General features: G+C 42.7%; 1 protein-coding gene across 7 annotated transcripts in view; it reads left to right on the top strand.

Annotated features, from left to right (window-relative positions):
- The window catches only part of YAP1 (Yes associated protein 1), a 186,178-nt gene that overhangs the window by 120,121 nt on the left and 41,044 nt on the right, over positions 1–25,013 (top strand). For 5 of the 7 annotated variants that reach the window (XM_026651589.1, XM_026651591.1, XM_024215657.2 and 2 more), the window contains one exon: positions 23,111–23,304. In XM_026651589.1, coding sequence (XP_026507374.1) covers positions 23,111–23,304 — 194 coding nt within the window. The remainder of the gene's footprint in view (positions 1–23,110; positions 23,305–25,013) is intronic. The other 2 variants (XM_024215658.2, XM_024215662.2) reach the window with 1 other exon arrangement.

Genomic DNA, 25,013 nt, shown 5'->3' on the forward strand with positions numbered 1-25,013 from the left:
TTAACTGCAGTTTTAATCTCACTGTTAAACAATAGAATACCAATTGAAATGTATTACATATTTTGGATCTTTTTCTACATTTTCATATATATTGTATTCTGTGTTGTAATTAAAATCAAAGGGTATGTTATTTTTGATTACAAATATTTGCACTGTAAAAATGATAAACAAAAGAAATAGTATTTTTCAGTTCACCTCATATAAGTACTGTAGTGCAATCTCTTTGTCGTGAAAGTGCAACTTACAAATGTAGATTTTTTTTGTTACATAACTGCATTCAAAACTAAAAAATATAAAACGTCAGAGCCTGCAAGTTCACTTAGTCCTACTTCCTGTTCAACCAATTGCTAAGACAAACAAGTTTGTTTATATTTGCAGGAGATAATGCTGCCCTCTTATTTACAATGTCACCAGAAAGTGAGAACAGGCATTTGCATGGTACTTTTGTAGCTGCCATTGCAAGGTATTTACGTGCCAGATATGCTAAACATTCGTATGCCCCTTCATGCTTCAGACACCATTCCAGAGGCCATGCTTCCATGCTGATGACGCCTGTTAAAAAAATATAATGCATGAATTAAATTTGTGACTGAACTCCTTGGGAGAGAAATGTCTCCTCCTCTGTTTTACCCGCATTCTGCCATATATTTCATGTTATAGCAGTCTCGGCTGATGACCCAGCACGTTATTCATTTTAAGAACACTTTCACAGCAGATTTCACAAAACGCAAAGAAGGTACCAATGTGAGATTTCTAAAGATAGCTACAGCACTCGATCCAAGGTTTAAGAATCTGAAGTGCTTTCCAAAATCTGAGAGGGACGAGGTGTGGAGCATGCTTTCAGAAGTTTTAAAAGAGCGACACTCTGGCGCAGAAACTACAGAACTCGAAACACCAAAAAAGAAAATCAACCTTCTGCTGGTGGCATCTGACTCAGATAATGAAAATGAACATGAGTTGGTCCTCACTGCTTTGGGTGGTTATCGAGCAGAACCCGTCACCAGCATGGACGCATGTCCCCTGGAATGGTGGTTGACGCATGAAGGGACTTGCGAATGTTTAGCGCAATGTTTGTAATGGCTCAGCCATTCCCAGTCCTTATTCAATCCTGAGTTGATTGTATCTAGTTTGCATATCAGAAACTGGAATTGATATGCAAACTAGATACAGTCAACTCAGGATTGAATAAGGACTGGGAATGGCTGAGCCATTACAAACATTGAATGTATCTCCCCTTGTAAGTATTCTCACACTTCTTATCAAACTGTCTGTACTGAGCTATCTTGATTATCACTTCAAAAGTTTTTTTCTCTTACTTAATTGGCCTCTCAGAGTTGGTAAGACAACTCCCACCTGTTCATGCTCTCTGTGTGTGTGTGTGTGTGTATATATATCTCCTCAATATATGTTCCACTCTATATGCATCCGAAGAAGTGGGCTGTAGCCCACGAAAGCTTATGCTCTAATAAATTTGTTAGTCTCTAAGGTGCCACAAGTACTCCTGTTCTTTTTTCTAAGTATAACTGTGGTCCTGCCTCAGTTCTGGGATGAAGTAGATCAGTGGTTCTCAACCAGGGGTACACAGACATCTTCCAGAGGGTACTTCAACTCATCTAGATATTTGCCTACTTTTACAACAGACTACATAAAAAGCACTAGCAAAGTCAGTACAAACTAAAATTTCATACGATGACTTGTTTATATTGCTCTTTATACTATACACTCAAATGTAAGTACAATATATATTCCAATTGATTTAATTTATAATTATATTATAAAAATGAGAGGCAATTTTTCAGTCAGTGTGCTGTGACACTTTTTTGTATTTTTATGTCTGATTTTATAAGCAAGTAGCTTTTCGGTGAGGTGAAACTTGGGGGTATGCAAGACAAATCAGACTCATGAAAAGGGGTACAATAGTCTGAAAAGGTTGAGAGCCACTGAACTAGATGACCTCTGGAAATCCCTTCCAGCCCCACATTTCTATGATCCTATGAAAATATTCTGTAAAGGGATCCACAAGGATGACTTACATCTTTCATAAACAACAAATTGCAGTACCAAACTTTTGTAAAAAGGCATACTTGAAATATGTTTTAAAGAGTTTTGATGCTACTTTCTACCAATCCCACTAACTTTTGTCTTTACAATCACATTTTCCTATTAAGAAAAAAAAATCATCCTTGTTATGTGAAAAGGGCATATAAATGTAATGTAATAAATGTAAATATTGTGTGTGTTTATCTCACAAAATGCTGTCAAATGCACAAAATAAACTGAGAAAATATAGAAGTAATTTTTTTCTTCAGTAGCAATGGTCTTACTGTTATGAGTAACAAGTTAAAATTTTAGACCATAGTGTGACCTTTTGTAAGCTGATGGTGTTCCTTTTAAATAATAAATTTGGAGAATACAGGTAGCTTGACTTTTGAAGGGTGAAGTGATTAATACACAGATGAATGTTTGACTTGGTTTTACCTATTCTCCTGATAGATTACCTAGAAAGGTACTTAAACACAAATCTGCAGGAGGAATCTCTGTGGCTGTAAACTGGCAACAGTCCTGTGTCAAATTACACCAGCAGAGAACTGGCCCCTTATGTCTGTGAATTGTAATAATTCTCTGCCTTGCTCTTTGAAAAGCCAGTGAGCAATAATTGTTTACCCCATTTTCTCATTAAAATAGGTGAAGAGTCATCTAAATCTTCCCATAACTTTGAGTATTCATTATCTACTGCAAGTATATGCTATTTGTTGGTGAGTGAGGATAGAACAGTTAATGCCTTATATTTAAACAGCACCCTCAAACCATTCCAAAACGCATGGTATATTAGGGTTACCATATTTTAAGTGTCCAAAAAGAGGACACTCCACGGGGCCCCGGCCCCGCCCCAACTCCGCCCCGCCCCAACTCTGCCCCTCCCCCAAAGTCCCTGCCCCAACTCCACCCCCTCCCCTGAACGCTTCGCCCCCCTGCTCCTCCCCCTCCCCTGCTTCCCGCGAACATTTGATTCGCGGGAAGCCTGAAACAGGTAGGCAGCAGGTAAGGTGGGCGGGGGAGGGGGGCGCGAGGAGGCGCAGCCCAGTCCGGCCCCCCCAGCCGGGCCCCCCCAGCCGAGCAGCTCCCTCTGGCAGCCGGCCCCGGCCAAGAGGCTCTGGCCCCAGCGTCTCTGGCCCGGCTCGGCTCGGGCCCTGGGGCGTTGGCCCCGGTTCCGGCTGAGCAGCTCCGGCCCAGCCCCAGTCCCAGCGGCTCCGGCCAGCTCGGCTCGGGCCCCGGTTCCAGCCCAGCGGCTCCAGCCTGGCCCTGGCAGAGCAAGCAGCGCCGTCCGGCAGAGCGAGTGGCGCCGGCCGACAGAGCGAGCGGCGCCGGCTCCGGCCCCAGCGGCTCCAGCCCGGACCCAAGCCCCACGACCCCTCCCTCCCTATTTTCCCGGACACGTCCAACTTTTTGACAATTCCCCCCGGACGGGGATTTGAGGACCAAAAAGCCGGACATGTCCGGGAAAATCCGGACGTATGGTAACCCTACATATATGTTAGAACTGACTGGAGTCAACAAATCATGGAGATAAGCCATGTTATAGCGGCAAGTGCATAACACAAAAAATCTTTATACTGTCTCTAGTTCCCTGATTTAAAAAAAAAAAAAAAACCATACTAGTTCCCCTCCCCCAAATCCTCTTCTCTTCCCCTAGAAACAAAGCCATGTTTGTTCTTTTTCTGCCTGTGAGGTCTTTGCTGCCTGCCCTGTATGGGTGCAGAGCCCCATATTTAAATACTTTCCATACCCAAGAAAGGTAAGAAACCGGATACACCAGGAAACGGATAAATCCCAGCTCTAATAGATAAATGACGTTGTTTGCCTTTGAACTAAAGCCATTTAAAATGAGCGCTGTGTGTAAGGATCATCACAAGACCATTTGAGTCTGTAAGTGGCAATCAAGGTGCACAAAAACAAATATGCTTACATGAGATCATACTGATAAAGCTTATTTAGGTAGCTTTTATTGTGCAGATTTCAGCACTCTTTCCTTGCTTGGTCACACTCACTGTTTCTTATCTGAATGTTTAGAGCAAAAACAAAAGCTTGCCCCAAGGTGATAGTTTGGATATGAAATTAAGAGTTAAAAGTTGTAAAGATTATAAAAACATGTTAATTTTCCTTGTCATTTTGTTTGAAGCAAGGTGTCTTCACTGCTAGTCAGGGTGGATAAATCAATTATTTTAAAAGGTTTTTTTTAATTTTTATTTTTTTAAATCTGTTTAAAATGAAATCTGAATTTAATACAAAAGATGTTAAGGCCTAGATTTATAATCTTTTTAAATGTTTAAATAAATAAATATGCTGAATCCATGAGACTATCAAAATCTTTCTATATAAAGAAAGAATCAGGAGAAAAACATCTCCCGTTTGAAGTCAAGCTTTATAAATAGGTCAGCCTAAGCAACTTAGGAGTCTGTCTCATTTTCAAGAGACTTAGGCAAGACAAGGAATTTAAACTCCAGTCACTTTTACTTAGGCATATTTGAAAATTTTCCCAGGCTGACCTGAAATAATCAGTTTAATTCACTGACTAGAGTTAAACCTTCTGCTTAATAAATCATTTAGTTGTAAATGTGAAACATATTTTGAATACATAAACTTCTCTTATCAAAACATTTTAATCAAAATATATTTTATATACTGTTGTGTGTCTAATTAAAATTCCTGTTACCCTCCGAATGCAGCTTGACACAAGTAATGAACAAAAAGTTAATTATCTAGTAAACAAGCAAAATATCGTTGTAATGTTCTAAAAGTTCAGTTAAAAAGAATCTGAAAAGATTAAGCTATATAGTTCCTTCAATAAATGTATCTAGTTATAGTCTGTATCCTCTTAGGTAGCAAAAAGATGAACCAAATCTAGTGCAAAGGCTCTACTTAGTTGTAAATCAGGGTCTTTTAAGGGTTACACCAACCAATGAGAGAATGCACCTTTCTTTAGAAAATAACTGAAGTACAAATGGAACAATTGATTAAAATTGATTATTTAAACTGAGGCTTTCCACGTGGTGATTTAAATCACCTTGATTTAAATCAATTCACCCAGCTCCTAGTATTAAATATCCTGTTTGAAAACAAAATTGGGAGCAGTAAATTCTGATTTTTCTCCTGAAAATTAAAAATAATATACTTGTTAAAGTCATTATTTGAATTTAGAGGTTTTCTTCCTTTTTATGTTAGCTGCAATCATGGTGGAATTAAAATTGTTTTTTAAAGTATAATTTTTAATTTTCAAAATTTAACTTAAATTTTGTTTATTCTAGTTCTTCCCATATTAGAGTAAAATTGGTTATGTGGATGATTTGTTCTTGTTTCTTCAGTTAGTTTCCTACGGTTAGTAGAATGTCAGATTTTACAGGGGTTTTTTCCTACTGAGAAGTTTCAAACTTAAAAATGCTCATCTGTATTGGAAAGAGACAAGTCCATGGTCTTAATTTAACAGTTGTACTGTGAGAAACAACAAAACTGACAAGTAGGGCTGTCAAGCAATTAAAATTAATTGTGATTAACCGTGCGATTAAAAAAATAATTGCGATTGCTGTTAAATAATAGAATACCATTTATTTAAATATTTTAGATGTTCTCTACATTTTCAAATATATTTATTTTAATTACAACGCAGAATACAAAGTGTACAGTTGCTCACTTTATATTTATTTTTTGATTAAGTATTTGCACTGTAAAAAAAAAAAAGTATTTTTCAGTTCTCCTAATACAAGTACTGGAGTGCAATCTCTTTATCAGGAAAGTTAAACTTACAAATATAGAATTATGTACAAAAACCTGCATTCAAAAATAAAATAAGAAAATTTTTAGAGCCTGCAAGTCCACTGTTCAGCCAGTTGCTCAGACAAATAATTTTGTTTCTATTTGCAGGAGACAATGCTGCCCGCTTCTTCTTTACAGTGTCACCTGAAAGAGAGAACAGGTGTTCTCATGGCACTGTTGTAGCCGGTGTCGCAAGATATTTATGTGCCAGATGTGCTAAAAATTCATATGTCCCTTCATGCTTCAACCACCATTCCAGGGGACATGCGTCCATGCTGATGAAGGGGTTCTGCTTGATAACCATCCAAAGCAGTGCGGACCGACGCATGTTCATTTTCATTATCTGAGTCAGATGCCACCAGGAGAAGGTTGATTTTCTTCTTTGGTGGTTCAAGTTCTGTAATTTCTGCATCAGGGCGTTGCTCTCTTAAAACTTCTGAAAGCATGCTCCACACCTCGTCCCTCTCAGATTTTGGAAGGCACTTCATATTCTTAAACCTTGGGTCTAGTGCTGTAGCTATCTTTAGAAATCTCACATTGGTACCTTCTTTGCGTTTTGTGAAATCTGCAGTGAAAGTGTTCTTAAAACGAACAATGTGCTGGGTCATCAGCCGAGACTCCTGTAACATGAAATATTATGGCAGAATGTGGGTAAAACAGAGCAGGGGACATACAATTCTCCCCCAAGGAGTTCAGTCACAAATTTAATTAACACATTTTTTTAACGGGTGTCATCAGCATGGAAGCATGTACTCTGGAATGGTGTCCGAAGCATGAAGGGGCATACAAATGTTTAGCATATCTGGCATGTAAATACCTTGCAATGCCAGCTACAAAAGTGCCATGCAAATGCCTGTTCTCACTTTCTGATGGCATTGTAACTAAGAAGAGGGCAGCAGTATCTCCCGTACATGTAAACAAACTTGTTTGTCTTAGCAATTGGCTGAACAAGAAGTAGGACAGAGTGGACTTGTAGGCTCTGAAGTTTTACTTGTTTTTTTTTGTTTGTTTTTTGTTTTTTTGAGTGCAGTTACATAACAAAAATCTACATTTGTAAGTTGCTCTTTCACGACCGAGATTGCACTGCAGTACTTGTATGTGGTGAAAAGAAAAATACTGTTTCTTTTGTTTATCATTTTTACAGTGCAAATATTTGTAATGAAAAAAATATACACTTTGATTTCAATTATAATACAGAATACAATATATATGAAAATGTAGAAAAACATCCAAAATATTTAATAAATATAAATTGGCATTTTATTATTTAACAGTGTGATTAAAACTGCGATTAATTTTGAGCTAATCGCATGAGTTAACTGCGATTAATCGACAGCCCTACTGATAAGCAAATATCCCATGCTATATTAACAACCAACACCATCTTCCATCAATATATTGAATTTACATATGTCAAGAAAGCTGAAATGCTTTAACCAAACTGATGGAGAAGTATAGTTGAAGTCACTGGGATTTCTATTACTAAATCACTATGGTGATTTTGCAAATCCTGTCTGTAAGTGTCTAAATATGGGTTTGGAGTCTTAGTTTAGGCTTCTATTTTTGAATATTTAGATCTTTTTATAAAATAAAGTTCACAATACCTTCGTTAATGTATTGAAAGTCTAAATAACTTTTCTTTAACATTGAAGCAGCTTTCTTTAAAAAATGACACCGATTTTAAGTCATTGAGAGATAAAATTTAAATTAAAATACAATTGTAACCCCAGATGCTGCAAGCACTTTGAGCACAGGATTAGTCCCATTGAGGTCAGTGACACTATTTGTGTGTGTAAACTTGCATACCTGTGGAAATGGTTGTGGGATCAGGGCCCTGCTCTTCAACATTCTGTTTTTTCCTACAGCAGTTACCCAGTCCCAGTATTCAGAGTAGCAGCCGTGTTAGTCTGTACCCACAAAAAGAACAGGAGTACTTGTGGCACCTTAGAGACTAACAAATTTATTAGAGCATAAGCTTTCGTGGGCTAAAATCCACTTCATTGGATGCATGCAGTGGAAAATACAGTAGGAAGATAGATATATATAGATATATATATACAGAGAACATGAAACAATGGGTGTTACCATAAACACTATAACGAGAGTGATCAGTTAAGGTGAGCTATTACCAGCAGAGAGGAAAAAAAAAAAAAACTTTTTGTAGTGGTAATCAAAATGGCCCATTTCCAGCAGTTGACAAGAAGGTGTGAGGAACCGTAGAGGGGAAAAATAAACATGGGGAAATAGTTTTACTTTGTGTAGTTACCCGTCCACTCCCAATCTTTATTCAAGCCTAATTTAATGGTGTCCAATTTGCAAATTAATTCCAATTCAGCAGTCTCTTGTTGGAGTCTGTTTTTGAAGCTTTTCTGTTGCAAAATTGCGACTTTTAGGTCTGTAATCAAGTGACCAGGGAGATTGAAGTGTTCTCCAACTGGTTTTTGAATGTTATAATTCTTGACGTCTGATTTGTGCCCATTTATTCTTTTATTGTCCGGTTTGGCCAATGTACGTGGCAGAGGGGCATTGCTGGCACATGATGGCATATATCACATTGGTAGATGTGCAGGTGAACGAGCCTCTGATAGTGTGGCTGATGTGATTAGGTCCTATGATGGCATCCCCTAAATAGATATGTGGACAGAGTTGGCAACGGGCTTTGTTGCAAGGATAGATTCCTGGGTTAGTGTTTAAGTTGTATGGTGTGCGGTTGCTGGTGAGTATTTGCTTCAGGTTTGGGGGCTGTCTGTAAGCAAGAACTGGCCTGTCTCCCAAGATCTGTGAGAGTGATGGATCGTCCTTCAGGTTAGGTTGTAGATCCTTGATGATGCGCTGGAGAGTTGGGGGCTGAAGGTGACGGCTAGTGGCGTTCTGGTTACTTTCTTTGTTGGGCCTGTCCTGTAGTAGGTGACTTCTGGGTACTCTTCTGGCTCTGTCAATCTGTTTCTTCACTTCAGCAGGTGGGTATTGTAGTTGTAAGAACGCTTGATAGAGATCTTGTAGGTGTTTGTCTGAGGGGTTGGAGCAAATGCGATTGTATCTCTAGAGCTTGGCTGTAGACAATGGATCGTGTGGTGTGGTCTGGATGAAATCCCAGTAGATGTTTGTTTTGTTTTTTGTTTTGTTTTTTTAAAGCATTTATGATCTAGTTCATTATAAATTTTAACTTAAAGTCGCGATAGCACAAATTTTGGAAAGTTATACAAAGGCTTGACCTGATTAATATCAGTATTTTGTTTTTTAATCAAGTGATTTTAAATTGACTTTATTCTAAATCACCTGTAACCAGGGTGGAGTATTTAACATTTCAAAAGGTAATGTCTGTCTGCTAATGACATTTAAAATAGAGTATAACTTTGGTTATAAAATTTTCTGAAAATATTCTTTATCCAGTAAAGATGTTTCAAAAGTCTTATGAAGTTAAATGACCGTATTGATATGATTATTTTTGCTATCAATATCTATGTACTCCTCATTGGTTTTATTAATTACGGGTTTCACATTGAGCCCAGAGGCTGCTGATTGTCTGTTTAAAACTAGAATACTATCTGATCCTATATTTATCTTGTATGTATTTAGTTTCTGACCTATTAGTAGGGTCTCTGGATTAAACACATAATCACAATTGTGGTTTTGCTGGCTCAGTAGTTTAGATTTATTTATTTAGATTTATGACTGTGAAACTTAGACCTTTAGAACCAATCTATTTTTGATGCAAGTAGTTTAGAACCCTTAGAAGCTGTGCTACATTTGAAAAAAAAAAAATTTATTTTTGAACTATACAAATCGGTGTATAGATTTTAAACCTTATCCTAAAATTACTCTAAACATGCAATTAAATGGGTGCCAAATATTACATTAAATGAAGGTGCTGACGGATGTCATATCAGATTGTGTAAATAAATTTTATATTGAATATTATATAAAATTAATTTAAGTTAATGAGTCATTGACATCTTTGATTATACATGGCAATCTCAGATAAGTAGCACCTCTCAGTACTGTGACATTTGCCAGAAACACTATCAGTGTGAAACCTAGGCCATATCTGCACTACAAACTTTGATCGAAACAAGTTACATTGGCATAAAGGTGCCATAGTAGCATATTGCTCATGCATGTGCATACTTGTCTCTTTGCGTCAGTGTTGCATGTGTGTCCACGCAAAGTGCGGTGTACCATGCATAGGTATCCCGGTGTGAGCCAAAAGTCACCCTCCTGCACAGTGTCTGTTGGGGAATTTTCACAACGTGTTGTGGGGCATGCAAGAGTTGCGGGAGCGTGGGGGCTGGGAACAATGGGTGACGTACTCATCATGCAGCTTTCTCCATCCCATAATGCTATCCCTGTCTCATTTTCATGCCTTTTTTAAAAAATCCCATAAACCTGCCTGGCACCTGTTGCTGCTCCCCATCTCTGACAGAAGCGTGGAGCCTGCACAACTGTGCACTGTTGTCATGAACGTTTCAAATACAGGATGAACAGTCCTCTGGTATTTGCAGAGCTGCAGAAGTACTGCAGCAACAGGAGACATGACCATTTCCAAGGGGCATAGTGAAAAACAATTCAAAGTTGTTGGTGGTGTTCACAGAGCAGGTGCAGATGGTGGAGCACCTCTTTTTGGCCCAAGAAACAAATGTTGACTTGGTGGAATCATACCATATAATGCACATTTGGAATGACGAGCTGTGGCTGCAGAACTTTCGGATGCGAAAGGCCACGTTCCTGGATCTGTGCACCTAGCTTGTGCCTCCAGTGCATGGACATCATAAAGAGAGCTCCACTAGCCATTGAGAAGCGAGTGTGGTCTCATTTTGGAAGATAGCAATGCCGGATTGCTACCAGTCAGTAGAAAATCATTTTGGAGCTGTCATGCAAGAGTGTAGAGCTGTGATGGAGTGTTCATCACCAAGTGGCTATAGCGGCCTGGTGTGTCCTGCCTAATATCTGTGAAGCAAAGCAGGAAAAGTCGCTGCTGGGGTGGAGGTGGAGTAGCTGTCTGCATGTCTTACACTTTGAGTAGCCAGACATGAGGACAATTAGAAGATCTCAGTGCAGAGCTATGCAGCTGAGGGAAGCCTTGAAAGAGAACTTTGTCAGCCACTGTAATCTGCTGTACTGGACAGTGCTCTACCTAGCCCTGAAGTTTGGGGGTTGTTAGGAATTGTGTAGTGCTTGGGGTACATTTATGAATATCACACTCTTTTAATGAACCTATGAATTATGTGACGGTTAGTGTATAATTACAAATGTACGGTGAGTTTTTAACTGAACCGATGAGTTCTGTGGTCCTCTTCTGTTACAAGTAATGTGCTTTGACTAGCATTAGCCAGTCTGTCTCATACGTTATGAAGTAATAAAGATGAATTTACTTCCAAAAAATAAAAATGTATTGCATACCAAAAACACTGCAAATATGTACAGTTAAAAAACAATACGGTGCAAACTTATAAATTAATGGAACAGAGCTTTAAAAGTAGAATAGTAAAAAAAAAAAAAAAGTTCCAGTCCATTTCTGTCAAACATACACCAATCATGCCACTCTTGGCCATTGTTTGTGAAGCTGTAGTTTTTCTTATTGTCCCATGGTGTGAAATTGTAGGGGTAGGGATGCAGCTTATGGTGCCACCTGGAACACTGCTGAAATGGAGTTCTCCATTGACTGAAAAGGGAGGTGAGCCCGTGACTGTTGAACCTGTAAGTCGACAAGAGCCTGCCGCATCTGTGTTTGCTGCCTGAGAAGCCCCATTATGTCCTGGTGCATCTCCCTCTCCTTTTCCTGATGAGATTCCTAGGCCTTTCACCTGTCTGCTCTTTCTTTCTCCAGACTGTCTTGCTATATTCAACCTCCTGGCCCACAGTTCACAGTCCTGGCTTGCAGGATCTCACTGAACATGTCCTCCCTAGTCTCCTTTTTCTCTACATCAGGGTCAGGCGTTCCGAGTGTGTGGAGGGAGCCCCCCTCAAGGCCACAATGCAGCAGCTAAAGATAAAATAGACAGATGTATCGTATTTATAGTCATGACGGAACGCATAAGATAAGATTCAGAACTCCCTTTCTTATTCCCATAAAACTTTTAAATAAGATATGCTTACTGACAATTTAGCTTTGGATTGCCTTTGCCCAGCACCTCTCTCCAGCCACAGCCATGGTGAGTATGGCCCTCGAGAGCTGCGGGGTGGAAATGAGGGGATTGTTCGGTTGCATAAAACAATAACATTTTGGCCCCTGTTTGTATGTGTACAAGTACAGGACGAAGGCACTGAGTATTGGCACTATTTTCCACAGGCGGTGGTGATTTTCGCTGATAATTCACTCCTGAGGGCACAAAGGTACAGAAAACACAGCTGTTGCTGGCATTCCAAAGCTGCACAGGCCTGTATGCCACTAGCCCATTTACTGCAATGGTGCCTGCTAAAGTCATATGTAGTGGCGTGGGGAAGTGTTTTACTGTGGAGAAGGAAGTAAGGCAGACATCCCTAGAAATCTTTGCACGAGGATTGCCAATTATCTCCATGAAAGTTTCAACGAGATCTCCCAGGAGCATACAAGGGACAGCCCTGTGTACATAAACTGTTCTGCATGTCTCCTCTCCCCACCTAACCCTAGAGGGGAATGAAAAGCAGATGACAACTCTGCCTCGGTTTGTCATATCTCTGCCTCTTCTCATCTGAGTAAAACAATGAAAAGTCAATAGCTGTGTTCTGCTAACTTGGGGTTGGGCCAGTTGCCACCTTCACATTTCAACATTTTAAAGGAGAACGCATGCAGATACTTACCTGAGGTTCTTCCCTTGGATTGAACTCGTCCATGCTTGACTGCTGGGAGTGTCTAGACTGCAGTGGAGCCTCAAGAAGATCCCGGCTTGCAGCATAGCTGGACTCCCCTGCCACATGTCCCTCTTGCTCCTCCTTCCCACTATTTACGGCTCCCTCTGGCTCCACCAAGATATCCACAGTAGTCTGAGGGGTCCTGGTGGGGTCTCCACCAAGTATGGCATGCAGTTCATTGTAAAAGCAGCAGGTCTCTGACTCAGCACCAGATCAACTATTGGCCTCTGTGTCAGGTTGAAGACTGAGCCCAGGAAGGCCTGCTGAAACACCATCAGCTGTGGGTACCGAGATGGGCCCTGGCTGGGTGGTTGAAGAAGGTGGTGCCTCTGGGAGAAGCCTTAGAGCTACGGCCTCATACCAGGGCCAAGATGCGAACTTGGACTGTATACCCCGGAAGGAGGGACAGTGTGTGGGGCTCGGTCTGAGGGCTGAGATGCGGAAGACCTGCTGAGAGAACTATTGGCTGGGGGGGTGCTCGCAAGAGGTGCGTGCCACTCTGATACAAGAACTAAAATCAAAAGCCGGCTTACACCCAACCAACCAAAGGGGGCTGCTCACACGAGAGGCAGGTGCTGCCCCCAAAAAAGGACTGTTTTCAGGCACTATTGGCCAGAGAAAGGGAGCGCTCACAAGAGGCGGGTGCCAATCCCGTTACAGCCTCCCTAGCCTTGTGGTATGTCTGCACACAACAAGGGAGAGCGCCTAGTTGTACTTGCCAAGTTGGGCGATACACATGGGGATCTTAAAGTGGGTATGGCTTCTGTTCTCTGTGACCTCTGGGCAGTGATGTTCACAATTGTGACCAGAGCAGTGACAGGCAGGCATTGTGAGACAGCTGCGGAGGACTGTTAGAGATGACATAGTGCACACAGTTGTCTACACTCGCATCTTGTTGACCGCAGTACGTTGACCATGGCTCAGTGCCATTTAGGGAGGTGGTTTTACTGTGTCGCCGTAACAGCACTTAAGTTGGTGGGAGACAACTTTGAGTCTAGATATATGCACAGGTCGACATAAGTCATCTTGCATTGACATAACTTTGATTATACATTCCAATCTCAGTAAGCAGCACCTCTGAGTACTGTTGCAATTTTGTATGCAGTGTTCTTCTAGTCATGTTGGTCCCAGGATCTTAGAGAGAAAGGTGGGTGAGGTAATATCTCTTATTGGACCAACTTCTGTTGGTGAGAGAGACAAGCTTTGAAGCTTACACAGAGCTCTTCTTCAGGTCTGGGAAATGTATTCCGTGTGTCACAACTAAATACAAGGTGGAACAGATTGTTTAGCACCACCTACTATAAAGAACTCGAAGACCACAATTTACCCAGGAGTTAATGGATATCATCAAATCCTTCCCCAAACAACTCCAGGAGAAACTGTACATCATCATCCCTCACAACTCCCCACTCCAGGGACCTTCTACATGCTTCCCAATATACACAAACGATGGAACCAAGGCAGACCCACCATATCTGGTCATGGCACTTTTAGTGAAGGAATATCAGGACTCATAGAAACATCCTCAAACCACTCACCACACAAAGGCCCAGCTTCCTCCGGGACATAACCAATTACCTTCAGAAACTCCACTACATTGACAACCTCCCTCAGAACACCATCCTTGCCACCATGGATGTCACCTTCCAGTACCCCGATATCTATCACAATGACAGCCTCTCTGCTTGCTTCAAATATTCACTAGACAATGGACAACCCTCAGATATCCACCCCAAGCCCACCACCAAACTCGTCCATTTCATCCTCACCCATATCAATTTTACATTCAACAGCAAACACTTTGTCCAAAGCATGGGAACAGCTGTGGGTAATAGGATGGCTCCCCAGTATGCTACCTCTTCATAAGGAAGAGGAAGAATTTCTGGACAAATACACCATGAAACAGATGATATACCTGAGATACATCAATGGTATTTTCATCCTCTGGACAGACGATGAAACTTCCTCATAGATTTCCAACACAACTTCAGCAACCACCACCACCCATCCATTAAACACTCTCTAGAATACTCCCTCTGTAGCATCAACGTATTGGCCACCATGATCAGCTTCAACAATAGAAACATACAGACAACTATATACAAAAACCCCATGGATCACCACACATACTTTTAATACCAGTAACCACTCCAACCACACCGAGAAATCTGTTACCTACAGCCAGGCACTCGGATACCACAGCATGTGCTCAGAGGAGAAAGGCCGGGGTATATACCTTAACACTGCCTTCACTAAACAAGGATAATCCACTAGAGAGCTAGATCACATGATGGAATGGGCCACCGAAATAGCCCAGAAGAACCTGTTGCAACACGGAAATAAAACCCCTTCTGATTGCACATCTGTAGTAGTCACATGCCATGCCACACTGGAACCCATATGGGGTATCAAACAGTTACAGCCCATACTTGATGTGGACTCAATCCTGAAAGAATCTTTCCTGAACCCCTCTTCTGGCCTTCGAACAACCCACCCAGCCAATTCAAGCACATCAGAAGTAAGCACCCCACAGACCACAATTCAAAGGCCTGGACTACACTGGGGGGGTGGGGGGGAGGGGAATCGATCTAAGATACGCAACTTCAGCTACGAGAATAGCGTAGCTGAAGTCGACGCATCTTAGATCGACTTACCTCCCATCCTCACGGTGCGGGATCAACGGCCGCGGCTCCCCCGTCGACTCCGCTTCCGCCTCTCACCCTGGTGAAGTTCCGGAGTCGACGGGGAGCGCGTTCGGGGATCGATTTACTATGTCTAGACGAGATGCAATAAATCGATCCCCGATCGCTCCCGCCGATCTGGCGGCTAGTTTGGACGTACCCAAAGAAGCACCAGACCTTGCCAGAACAACAGATGCAAAACCTGTAGGCTTATCTCCACTGCTGTGATGATCAACACAACACACCTTTCAAGATCCCTGGGTCCTACATGTGCCTATCACAACATGTGGTGTACCTCATCCATGCACTAAATGCCCCAGTAACAACTATGTGGGTGAAATCAGACAATCACTACGCTCTTGAATGAACTCTCATAGAAAAATGATAAAAGACAAACACATCAGATCACCTGTGGGTGAACTAGCAAATAGGAACAGCAAACGGGGGAGTTTTAAAAGGGAGTTTTCCAGGTGAAGGAGTAGCAACTACGTTACCCTTGTGGTGAGTTTGTTGTCTGTTTGTGTGCTTGCTGCTTGACTGTAGTGTATAGTGTGGACTTTTTGGGGGTGGGGGGAAAGGCTGTGTGCTGAGCCTAGTGGCTTGCTAGGCAAGGCTGAGAGCTTCTTAACAAAGCTTTGATTCCTAATCCCTTTAGGATCCGTTAACCAGTGGGGAGAGCTACTCGGAGAGAACAAGTGTTTAAAAAGCCAGCTCCTAAGTGACTAGAGGAGCTAGTGAACAGGAGCAGCAAACGGGAGTTTTCTGAGGGAGTTTGAGAGGGAGTGAGATACACCTAGCATTCGCTAAACTTAGGCCAATAAACACCCCACTCCACCACCCCAAAAAAGAAGCTGCATGAGGAAACAGAATGCAGGCGGAAGTCCACAATGGAGTGGGAGCTATCCAGTTTTGCAGGATGTATGAATTCCTGTCGTGTGTGTGTGTGTGTGTGTGTCTCGCAAGGAGCTTATGGCCCTCAGAGGCAGAGTACGGGCTCCTGAGACCAGAGTGGCAAAACTGGAATAGCTAAGAGACACACAGGTACATACATGAGACTTTCGGGGATACAGTAGAGCAGTCTTACCCCCCAGTTTGACAGCCTCTGTGCTGTTGAGAAGGATGAAAATCTCAGGGAAGGAGAACGTCAAATTGGAGGGGAGAGAAATGATCGCATGGTTGGGACTCTCCTTCCAGATGATGTCATGGGATCTTCTCACACTGAGGATACCTCTTTGAGGGAGGGGCCCCCAGTTATAAGGAAGAAACAGGTAATTGGAATGGGGGATTTGATCATTAGAAATACAGGTAGCTGGGTTTGCGATGACTGGGAGAACTTCATGGTGAATTGCCTGCCAGGTGCAAAGGCTGCGGAACTCTCAAAACATCTAGACAGATTTATGTGCAGTGCTGGGGAGGAGCTGGTGGTCGTGGTACATGACATAGGAAAAGTTAGGAGAGAGGTCTTGGAGGCTAGATTTAGGGGACTAGGAAATAGATTGCAGTCCCGGATCTCCAGTGTAGCATTTTCTGAAATGCTTCCAGTTCCACATGCAGGGTCAGTTAGGCAGAACTGCAGGGTCTCAATGCATGGATGAGACAATGATGGAGGGGAGGAAGGGTTTAAGTTTATTAGGAACTGGGGAACCTTTTGGGAAAGGAGGAGCTTATACAGGAAGGATGGGCTCCACCTAAACCAAAACAGAAACGGATTGCTGACATATAACGGCTCATGCTGGGGCACGGGGCTTCTGCAGCCGGGGCTGCCTGGGCTCTGGGTTTCTGCCCACACTTATAGCTCCTGCTGTGGCTCTGGGCACAGAGCTTGCCCCCTCCCACCCCTCCTGCGGGGGGTGGGAGCTTCTGTTCCAGTGGCTGCAGCCGGGCTATAAAAAATAGAAAACTCAATAATAATGGCACATTTCAACTATCCCCCTATTGACTGGATACATGGCACATCAGGAAGGAAAGCAGAAATAAAGTTACTAGGCACTATTATTGATTACTTCTTGGAGCAACTAATCCTGGAAACCCACAAGGGGAGAGGCAATTATTGATTTAGTCCTAAGTGGAGCACAGGATCTGGTCCAAGAAGTGAATATAGCTGAACCGTTTGTAATGTAACTACTTATGCTAAACAGTCTGTTCCACCTTGTATTTAACTGTAATACTGAGTACATTTCCCAGACCTGAAGATGACCTCTGTGTAATCTTGAAAGCTTGTGTCTCTCACCCACCTTCTCTACTATAACATTTGGTGAGAACACTATCAATTTGAAATCTAGTCAGTTTCAAAACGTGAATTAAAGGAATTTCAGGACTTTGGAAAAGGGGAGTAATTGGTTAAGAACAAAAAAGTTGGACACATTTGACTGCTTTTTTTTTTATTTAAATTACAAAGTTGGAAGATGAAGAGAATGCAGTAGATGATATATCTAAATTTTTGTGGTGTCTCATGACATCTTATGCTCCAAAATTAATTCAAAATGGTTTATATAGGAGTACTACCATGTAGATTTAAACCATGAATGAATTGCTGTAAACAAAAGTTAATATTAAATACTATGAGTTGGTGGAAAGTGTTCTAGAGAGTTCCAACGGGGATTGATGTGTGTCTGGTAAAATTTAACATTCATTAATGATCTGGGCAAGGGACTAAACAGCATGTTAATGAAATTGCAGATAAAATTAAAATGATAGCTGTAACTAACAGTGAGGACAAGAATAATGCAAAGGAATTTAGAAAAGTTACAAATGCACTCAGGAAATAAATTCTGAATAAGGAAATAAGGTAATACTGCTGAGAAACTAATCCAAATCTGAGGCTGTGTCTAATACTACTGCAGTGTACACAACTCCAGCTATGTGAATAATGTAGCTGGAGTCGACGTACCTTATGTCGAGTTACTGCGGGGTCTACACCGCGGGGGGTCAATGGGAGAAACTCTCCCGTCAACTTACCTTACTCTTCTCATTGGGGGTAGAGTACAGGGGTCGACTGGAGAGCGATCTGCTCTCGGTTTGGTGGGGTCTTCACTAGATCCGCTAAATCGACTGCCGGTGGATCGATCACAGAGCGTCGATCCCGGCTGTAGTGCAAATGTAGCCTCAGATATTAGAGAGCATGGAAACTTGGAAAGCAATAAACGTTTGGGCTTTTTTATTTGGATTTGAAAAGCATTGGATTTTGAGCGTTTGAAAACTAGGTAATGCCAGACTTACGAATCGTTGCCCATGCAGTCTTAATTTGGCCATCTTATGCATCCTACCTATGAACTGAATGTGCAGGGGTTCTGTGGAAAAAAATATTGTGATCATGTAATTAAAGTTTGTATCATACTGCATATGCACAAAGGACCTGAAAGTTTGTATCATAATGCATATGCACAAAGGAGTTGAACTACAGCTGCATAGGCTGCGAATCCAGCACTTCCTAACTTTTGAGTACTTGACTTTTAACATAGTTTTGGGGATGTAATTTCCTAGGTTTATTTTAAAGGACAAAGGTAAAGCTTCAGCTCTAGAAATCTCACCATCATGCTTCATTAACAGGTTTTCTGTCATGAACCTTCACTGGCAATGTAGCACAGACTTCTACCATTTGTACTTTAGGTAACGACTTTTAGCTGGCAGCAGGAGAAGGCTGTAATTCCTCATGGGGGGAAATGAGTCACTGGCACAGTGACCATGTGCTCGGTCCAGAGGGTGATTGTGGGGAGTCTGACACAGCTTTCTCTCATTCCCACTCCAGGAAGTGGGGGACTTCTGCTCCATATGGAATCTCTAGATGGAGGATGGGCTGTTGGGTCCTGGGGATTTAAGGGGGGAGCCAGAAAGTAAGGATTACAACTTTTAATGCATTCCAACTCAGTTAAATCTGTATCTTATTTCACAGACAAAGAAAAGGCACTTTTCTACTGTGAGGGCTATTCTCCCCCAGCTGCATAACAAATGCCTGCTGCAACCAGTGGAGGTGTGAAAGCTTTAAAAAAAAAAAAAAAAAAAAAAGTCGCAAGAATCCTTTATAAGGAAAAGTGTTAACCTAAATATGAGGTCACTAGTAGCTTCTCCTATTTAAAAAACAAAAATAAAAAAACTACCCCCCAGTTCTAGGTGCCCTATTAGATTATAATTAAAAATTTGGTGAAAGACAAAGCAGCTGGCTTTTCATTACACCAAAACAGCCTGTTAGCCAAAAACCAAACTCCTTGCTCTGTTCCCATAAGCTCTAATCCACTTCCCAATAAAAGAAAATCCCTACCATTCTCCTGCCCTGGTAACTGTGTTTGCAGCATGTCCTTGGCACTAACAAATTAGTAAGCTCCAGCTCTGGCACCTCTGCTGATCCCAACTATGGCAGTGTCTCATGGAGAAAGAGGCAGGTCTTTCAAGTAGGCAGGTCCCAAGATATGTCAGGCTTTATAAATCATAACCAACTTCTTCTACCTTGTCTTGATTAGGCAATAAAGTGTGTTCGTGCCATGTGTTACCTCATTTTAGTTAACTTGTTAGCTAAAATTCCAGTGAAGATAAGATAATTATAATTTTAACACATTAACAGGTAAAGGTCAGCACTAATGGCAGGCCTGCAGTTCACTTCAACCTGTTAACATGTGGAAACTACAAACTGCCTTGACTTCACTAGGATTTTACCTCATGTTTCCTAAAGCTTTGTAAGAACACACCTTTTTATTTTCCCTTGTGAAGATGCGCCCTGTACCCCTCTACTCAGAGGAAAGAAAAAAAAAAAGCACCAGTGCACATCCTTGAGCTCTGGTATCACATGTTCATGAAGATGCCCAGCTTTACAATAGTCTGCTACCTTCCGTGTCAGCTTTAGTTTCCAGGTTGATTTAAAGGTGTTCCATGTAACAGTGCCTTGCATCGTCTAAACTTGAAATGTTTAGGTGTGAATGCCCGTTGCATGGTCTGCATCTGAGAGAAAAGTGCATAACTGTCTGAGCAAATGTGGAGAAAGTTGTGGTCACTGCTGCTGTATGACATCAGCTGCCGTTTGATAAACACCACCCCCTAAATCATGCACTCTATTGACAAACATGCCCTCCGTTAGAGGGGCAAATATAATCTTTGCCATATCCTTTGGTTGCTTCTCCCAGCCCACCATCATCACTGCAATCTAACCTGAACTGAGCTTCATCCAGCTCATTCTGATCCACGCCCCGTATGCCACCAGAGACTATGGAAGGTGCTCAATCATACTGTCTGTCTGAGATAAAATGGAGTCACAGAGTTGAGTATTGCCAGCATATTCTGTGAGGAGATACAGCAGAATCCATTCCTACTCACTATTCATCCCAATGACCCAATCTCCACATTGAATAGCAAAGATAATGGCATATACCCTTATTATTTCCCCCCCATTAGAGGGCCACAAAGGCAGAAAAGCAAATGCCCAAAACTACCCTTTAGGATCTCTCTGACAGAAAAGAAGGAAGTCACAGGAAGCTAGCCTAAGCTACCTGCACTTTGGGAGTAGACAAAACACTTCGCAGTCAGTGGTTTCAAAGACAGCTGGTACTCCAGAAGCCATGTGGACTCTTGATAACCATTGCTGAGAGATCAGCAACCCACACCACCAGTACCATTTAGTGATAAAAGCAGATTGACAAAGGTCTGAGGCTCCTAGATACTGAGTTCTGTCATCCAGCCTTCTTCCTATTCTTAATTCAAAATGGAAGATTGTCATAATTATCCAGGTTGACAGTTTGAGTGGGTGGTTTCTTAAGCAGAGGTTGTACGTGTTTCTTTAAAAACATAGTGTGCCCTGCATTCCTTTTAAACAAGGAATTAACCAGTGCCATCAGCGGACACAGCACTTGGCCCCTCACTAACTTTCACTAGTCAGGAAGGACATACTGTAGAACCTCAGAGTTACCTCAGGAATGGAGGTTGTTCATAACTCTGAACAAAACATTATGGTTGTTCTTTCAAAAGTTTGCAACTGAACATCGACTCACTACAGCTTTGAAACTTTACTATGCAGAAGAAAAATGCTGCTCTTCCTTCATTTTTTTTAGTAGTTTACGTTTAATACTGTACTGTAGTGTATTTACTTATTTTTGGTCTCTGCTGCTGCCGGATTTCTTACTTCTGGTTCCAATTGAGGTGTGTGGTTGACTGGTCAGTTCGTAACTCTGGTGTTTGTAACTCTGAGGCTCTACTGTAGATTCAAAAACCAGTTGTGAAACAAAGTTTGCCTATCACATCCAGAGTCTCAGCATCACTTGCCTAATTCTGAATCAGAGACAGCTTACCCTCCAACCTTTCAAGATCCTGCTTGGTTACAATACGCAGAGTTCAGACCAAGTTTTGCATGCCCAGTTTTCTCTGCAAAATGATAGAAAATGTCCTCACAACTGGGGGTGCTGAAATCTGCCCCTGAAGCAATGTAGTCTGGCTACAGCAGACTATCCTGTACAGACTAAATCTGTTGTTTGAGAACCTGCAGATACCATAGTAGAGACTAAGAATCCTCCTCTGTGCCTACTGAATAGCTACTTCAAAAAAGTCTTGACTATTTGCAACTAATATTTTACAGCCTGTGACTTCTGCCACCACCATCTTTCTTCTCCCTTCATCTGTCAGAAATTATCACCAGAATGACCTGAGAGGATGAAGCTGGGGAAGAAGATGCATAGAGAAACATCACAGAGTAGAGAAGTTCTGTATGACTAGTAAAACCACTGTCACATTACATTTCAGTTCTGAATGCTTCAAAACCAGACATATTGACAAACTGGGAGGGAGTTTTAAGAACTCTAAATGAGGGATTGATTTTATTTATAGACCTAAGTGTGTACATGTTGGCTGAACAGAGGGTAGGAACATACAAATATCTGAAATTTGTCAGCACTAAGGATGGTGAAAAATTGCTTAGGATTTTACAGGAGGGTATAACTAGAAGTAACTAACTAGATGCAATTTAAAGGAAAAATTAAGTTGACTGTTGTAAAAAGCTTCCTTGACACAATAAGATTTTACTATGTAATAGTCTCTTGGGGAAGTCATAAAAGACCCATCAACTGGGTCATTTAACACTAGGAAATACACCTCTACCCCGATATAACGCTGTCCTTGGGAGCCAAAAAATCTTACCGTGTTATAGGTGAAACCGCGTTATATCGAACTTGCTTTGATCCGCCGGAGTGCGGGATTCCCCCCCCCCCCCCGAGCACTGCTTTACCGCGTTATATCCGAATTCATGTTATATCAGATCGCGTTATATCGGGGTAGAGGTGTATATCAGGGAATTATCCAAAGTAACAGGATATAGATGAGATGACGCAATATATGTTTTGTCATTTGAATATGTAGGATTCTGTGAAAGCAGTACTGAGTCTGTTTCATCTAAATAAAATAAGTAAAATGTGCCTGGGCTTGTCCTAAAGATGAGAATAAACAACTATAAAAAGTGGAGGTGAAATCAATCAAATTTTAACTTAATGTTTTGATTACTGCTTTTTAGAATGAACAGTTGTGTTTTTGTACCACCTTTAAAACATAGATCCAGATTTTCAAAAATGCATGTACAAGTTGAGCAGGCACATTCTTGAAAATTTGAGCATACTTTGATCCCACAACAATAGTATCTCCCTATTTTGGACTTCTGTCTCACAACCTGTGGAAAATCAGTGCAGGTGTATGGTCTGTAGTGCCATGGTTTGCAATGGGTTATAAGTTCTGTAAAATTACTTTCAGCATGTTTCTTTCCTTTCCCATACGTTTGAATGTCATTTTAAAATGTACATTGTATTGTTTTGACTCCGCAGCTATGAATCAGCGAATCAGCCAAAGTGCTCCAGTGAAACAGCCACCCCCACTGGCTCCTCAGAGTCCTCAAGGTGGAGTGATGGGCGGGGGCAGCTCCAATCAGCAGCAACAGATGAGACTGCAACAGCTGCAGATGGAGAAAGAGAGACTGCGACTGAAGCATCAAGAACTGCTTCGGCAGGTGAGGCCACAGGTTAGACACAGACTTCCACTATATTTTTTGTATGTTTTTGTTGTTGCACTTATGTGGCAATTCCAGGGAGCGTAAAGCACCAGAGACCACATAAGGTCTTAAGCTCCAAAGAGAGGACTGGGCTACATTCATTATGTCGTCACCTCAGTAGCAGAAGCTCTAGACCAGTGGTTTTCAAACTTGTTTTCTGGTGACCTAGTTGAAGAAAATTCTTGATGCCCATAACCCAACAGAGCTGAGGATGTGGGTAGGGGCTCAGGGCTTGGGCAGAGGATTGGGGTGAAGGCTGTGGAGCGGGGCAGGAGGTTGGGGTCCAGGAAGAGGGGTCAGGGCTCAGCTGGGGATCAGGCTCTGGGGTGGGGCCAGGGATGAGGGGTTTGGAGTGCAGGAGGGGGCTCCAGGTTTGGGGTGGGGGCGGCTCAGGGCTGGGGCAGAGGATTGAGGGCTTACCTCCAGCGGCTCCTGGTCAGTGGCCCAGCCAGGGTGCAGAGGCAGGCTTCCCGCCTGTCCTGGCACCGTGGACCGCACTGCGCCCCGGAAGTGGCCAGCAGCAGGTCCAGCTCCTAGGCAGAGGCGCGTAAGCAGTTCCGCGCAGCTCTCACTCGCAGACACCGCCCCCCCCGCCAATGGGAGTGCGGAGCCGGTGCTCGGGGCAGGGGCAGCACGCGGCGCCCTGTGGGCCCCCCCGTCTAGGAACCGGACGTGCTGCTGGCTGCTTCCGGGGCGCAGCACAGTGTCAGAACAGGTAGGGACTACTAGCTTTTACTGGCCAGCCTCCAGGGTCCCTGGGTGCTGAGCAAGGCGACCCAGTACTGTGTTGCCACCCGAAGTTTGAAAACCACTGCTCTAGATGCAAGACTTTTTCCTCAGCAAAATTCCCAAAGAGCAAACACCTTCACTAGTTGAAGTGTCATTAGGGTGGTACAAGTAAGAGAGCACCACAGAGTAATGAACTTATTGGAGATTTCGCTGAGAATATTTGTCACCTCCAAAGAGCTCAGACTGATACAAGAGCCAGAGAGGCTGGTTCCCCACATCTGCTTGTCCTTCATTTTAAGGAAAAACCTTTTCGATATAACTTTTTCTTAAGTATGATTTTAGAACACATTGCAATCCAAAGGATACAAAAGTGTTTTTCAAATTACATGCTCTAGGTAGAGGAATCACCTGATTACTGAAATTCATCCACTTCCAAATGGTGTGCAGGCTGAACAATTGAATAGGCTTTGCTGGGTTTGGAATCTGTTGTTCTCTTGTGTCTAGGTATTGCAAACCTGGTGCTTAAATGTTATGCCAGGGGTCGGCAACCTATGGCACACGTGCCAAAGACGGCACGCGAGCCGATTTTTAATGGCACGCTGCTGCCTGCCGGGACTCCAGCGTGCCATTAAAAATCCTGCCCAGCCCGGCCCGCTCTCCTCTGCCCTCCGCTCCCCTCGTGGGGGCAGGGAGCAGAAGCATAGGCGTGCACACAGGGTGGGCAAATGGCCCCACTCTCCCAGCGTGGCAAGCCGCGGGGTCCGTGCTTCCGGGCCAGAGCGCCCAGCCAAGCGCAGCAAGCCGCCGGCCCCTCCCCCGCCTTTCCCCCCTGGAGCCCTGCCGCCGCGCGTGCAGCACTCTGAGGGTCAGGGCTGCGTGCTCCCGCGGGGCAGTGTTTGGCTCCGCGGGGAGGCAGACACGCTCCCCACTCAACCGGAGCCATGCCGCCG

Source organism: Terrapene carolina, unplaced genomic scaffold, assembly GCF_002925995.2.
Source record: "Terrapene carolina triunguis isolate 2854851 unplaced genomic scaffold, T_m_triunguis-2.0 Scaffold97, whole genome shotgun sequence".
NCBI classification, from domain to species: domain Eukaryota; kingdom Metazoa; phylum Chordata; order Testudines; family Emydidae; genus Terrapene; species Terrapene triunguis.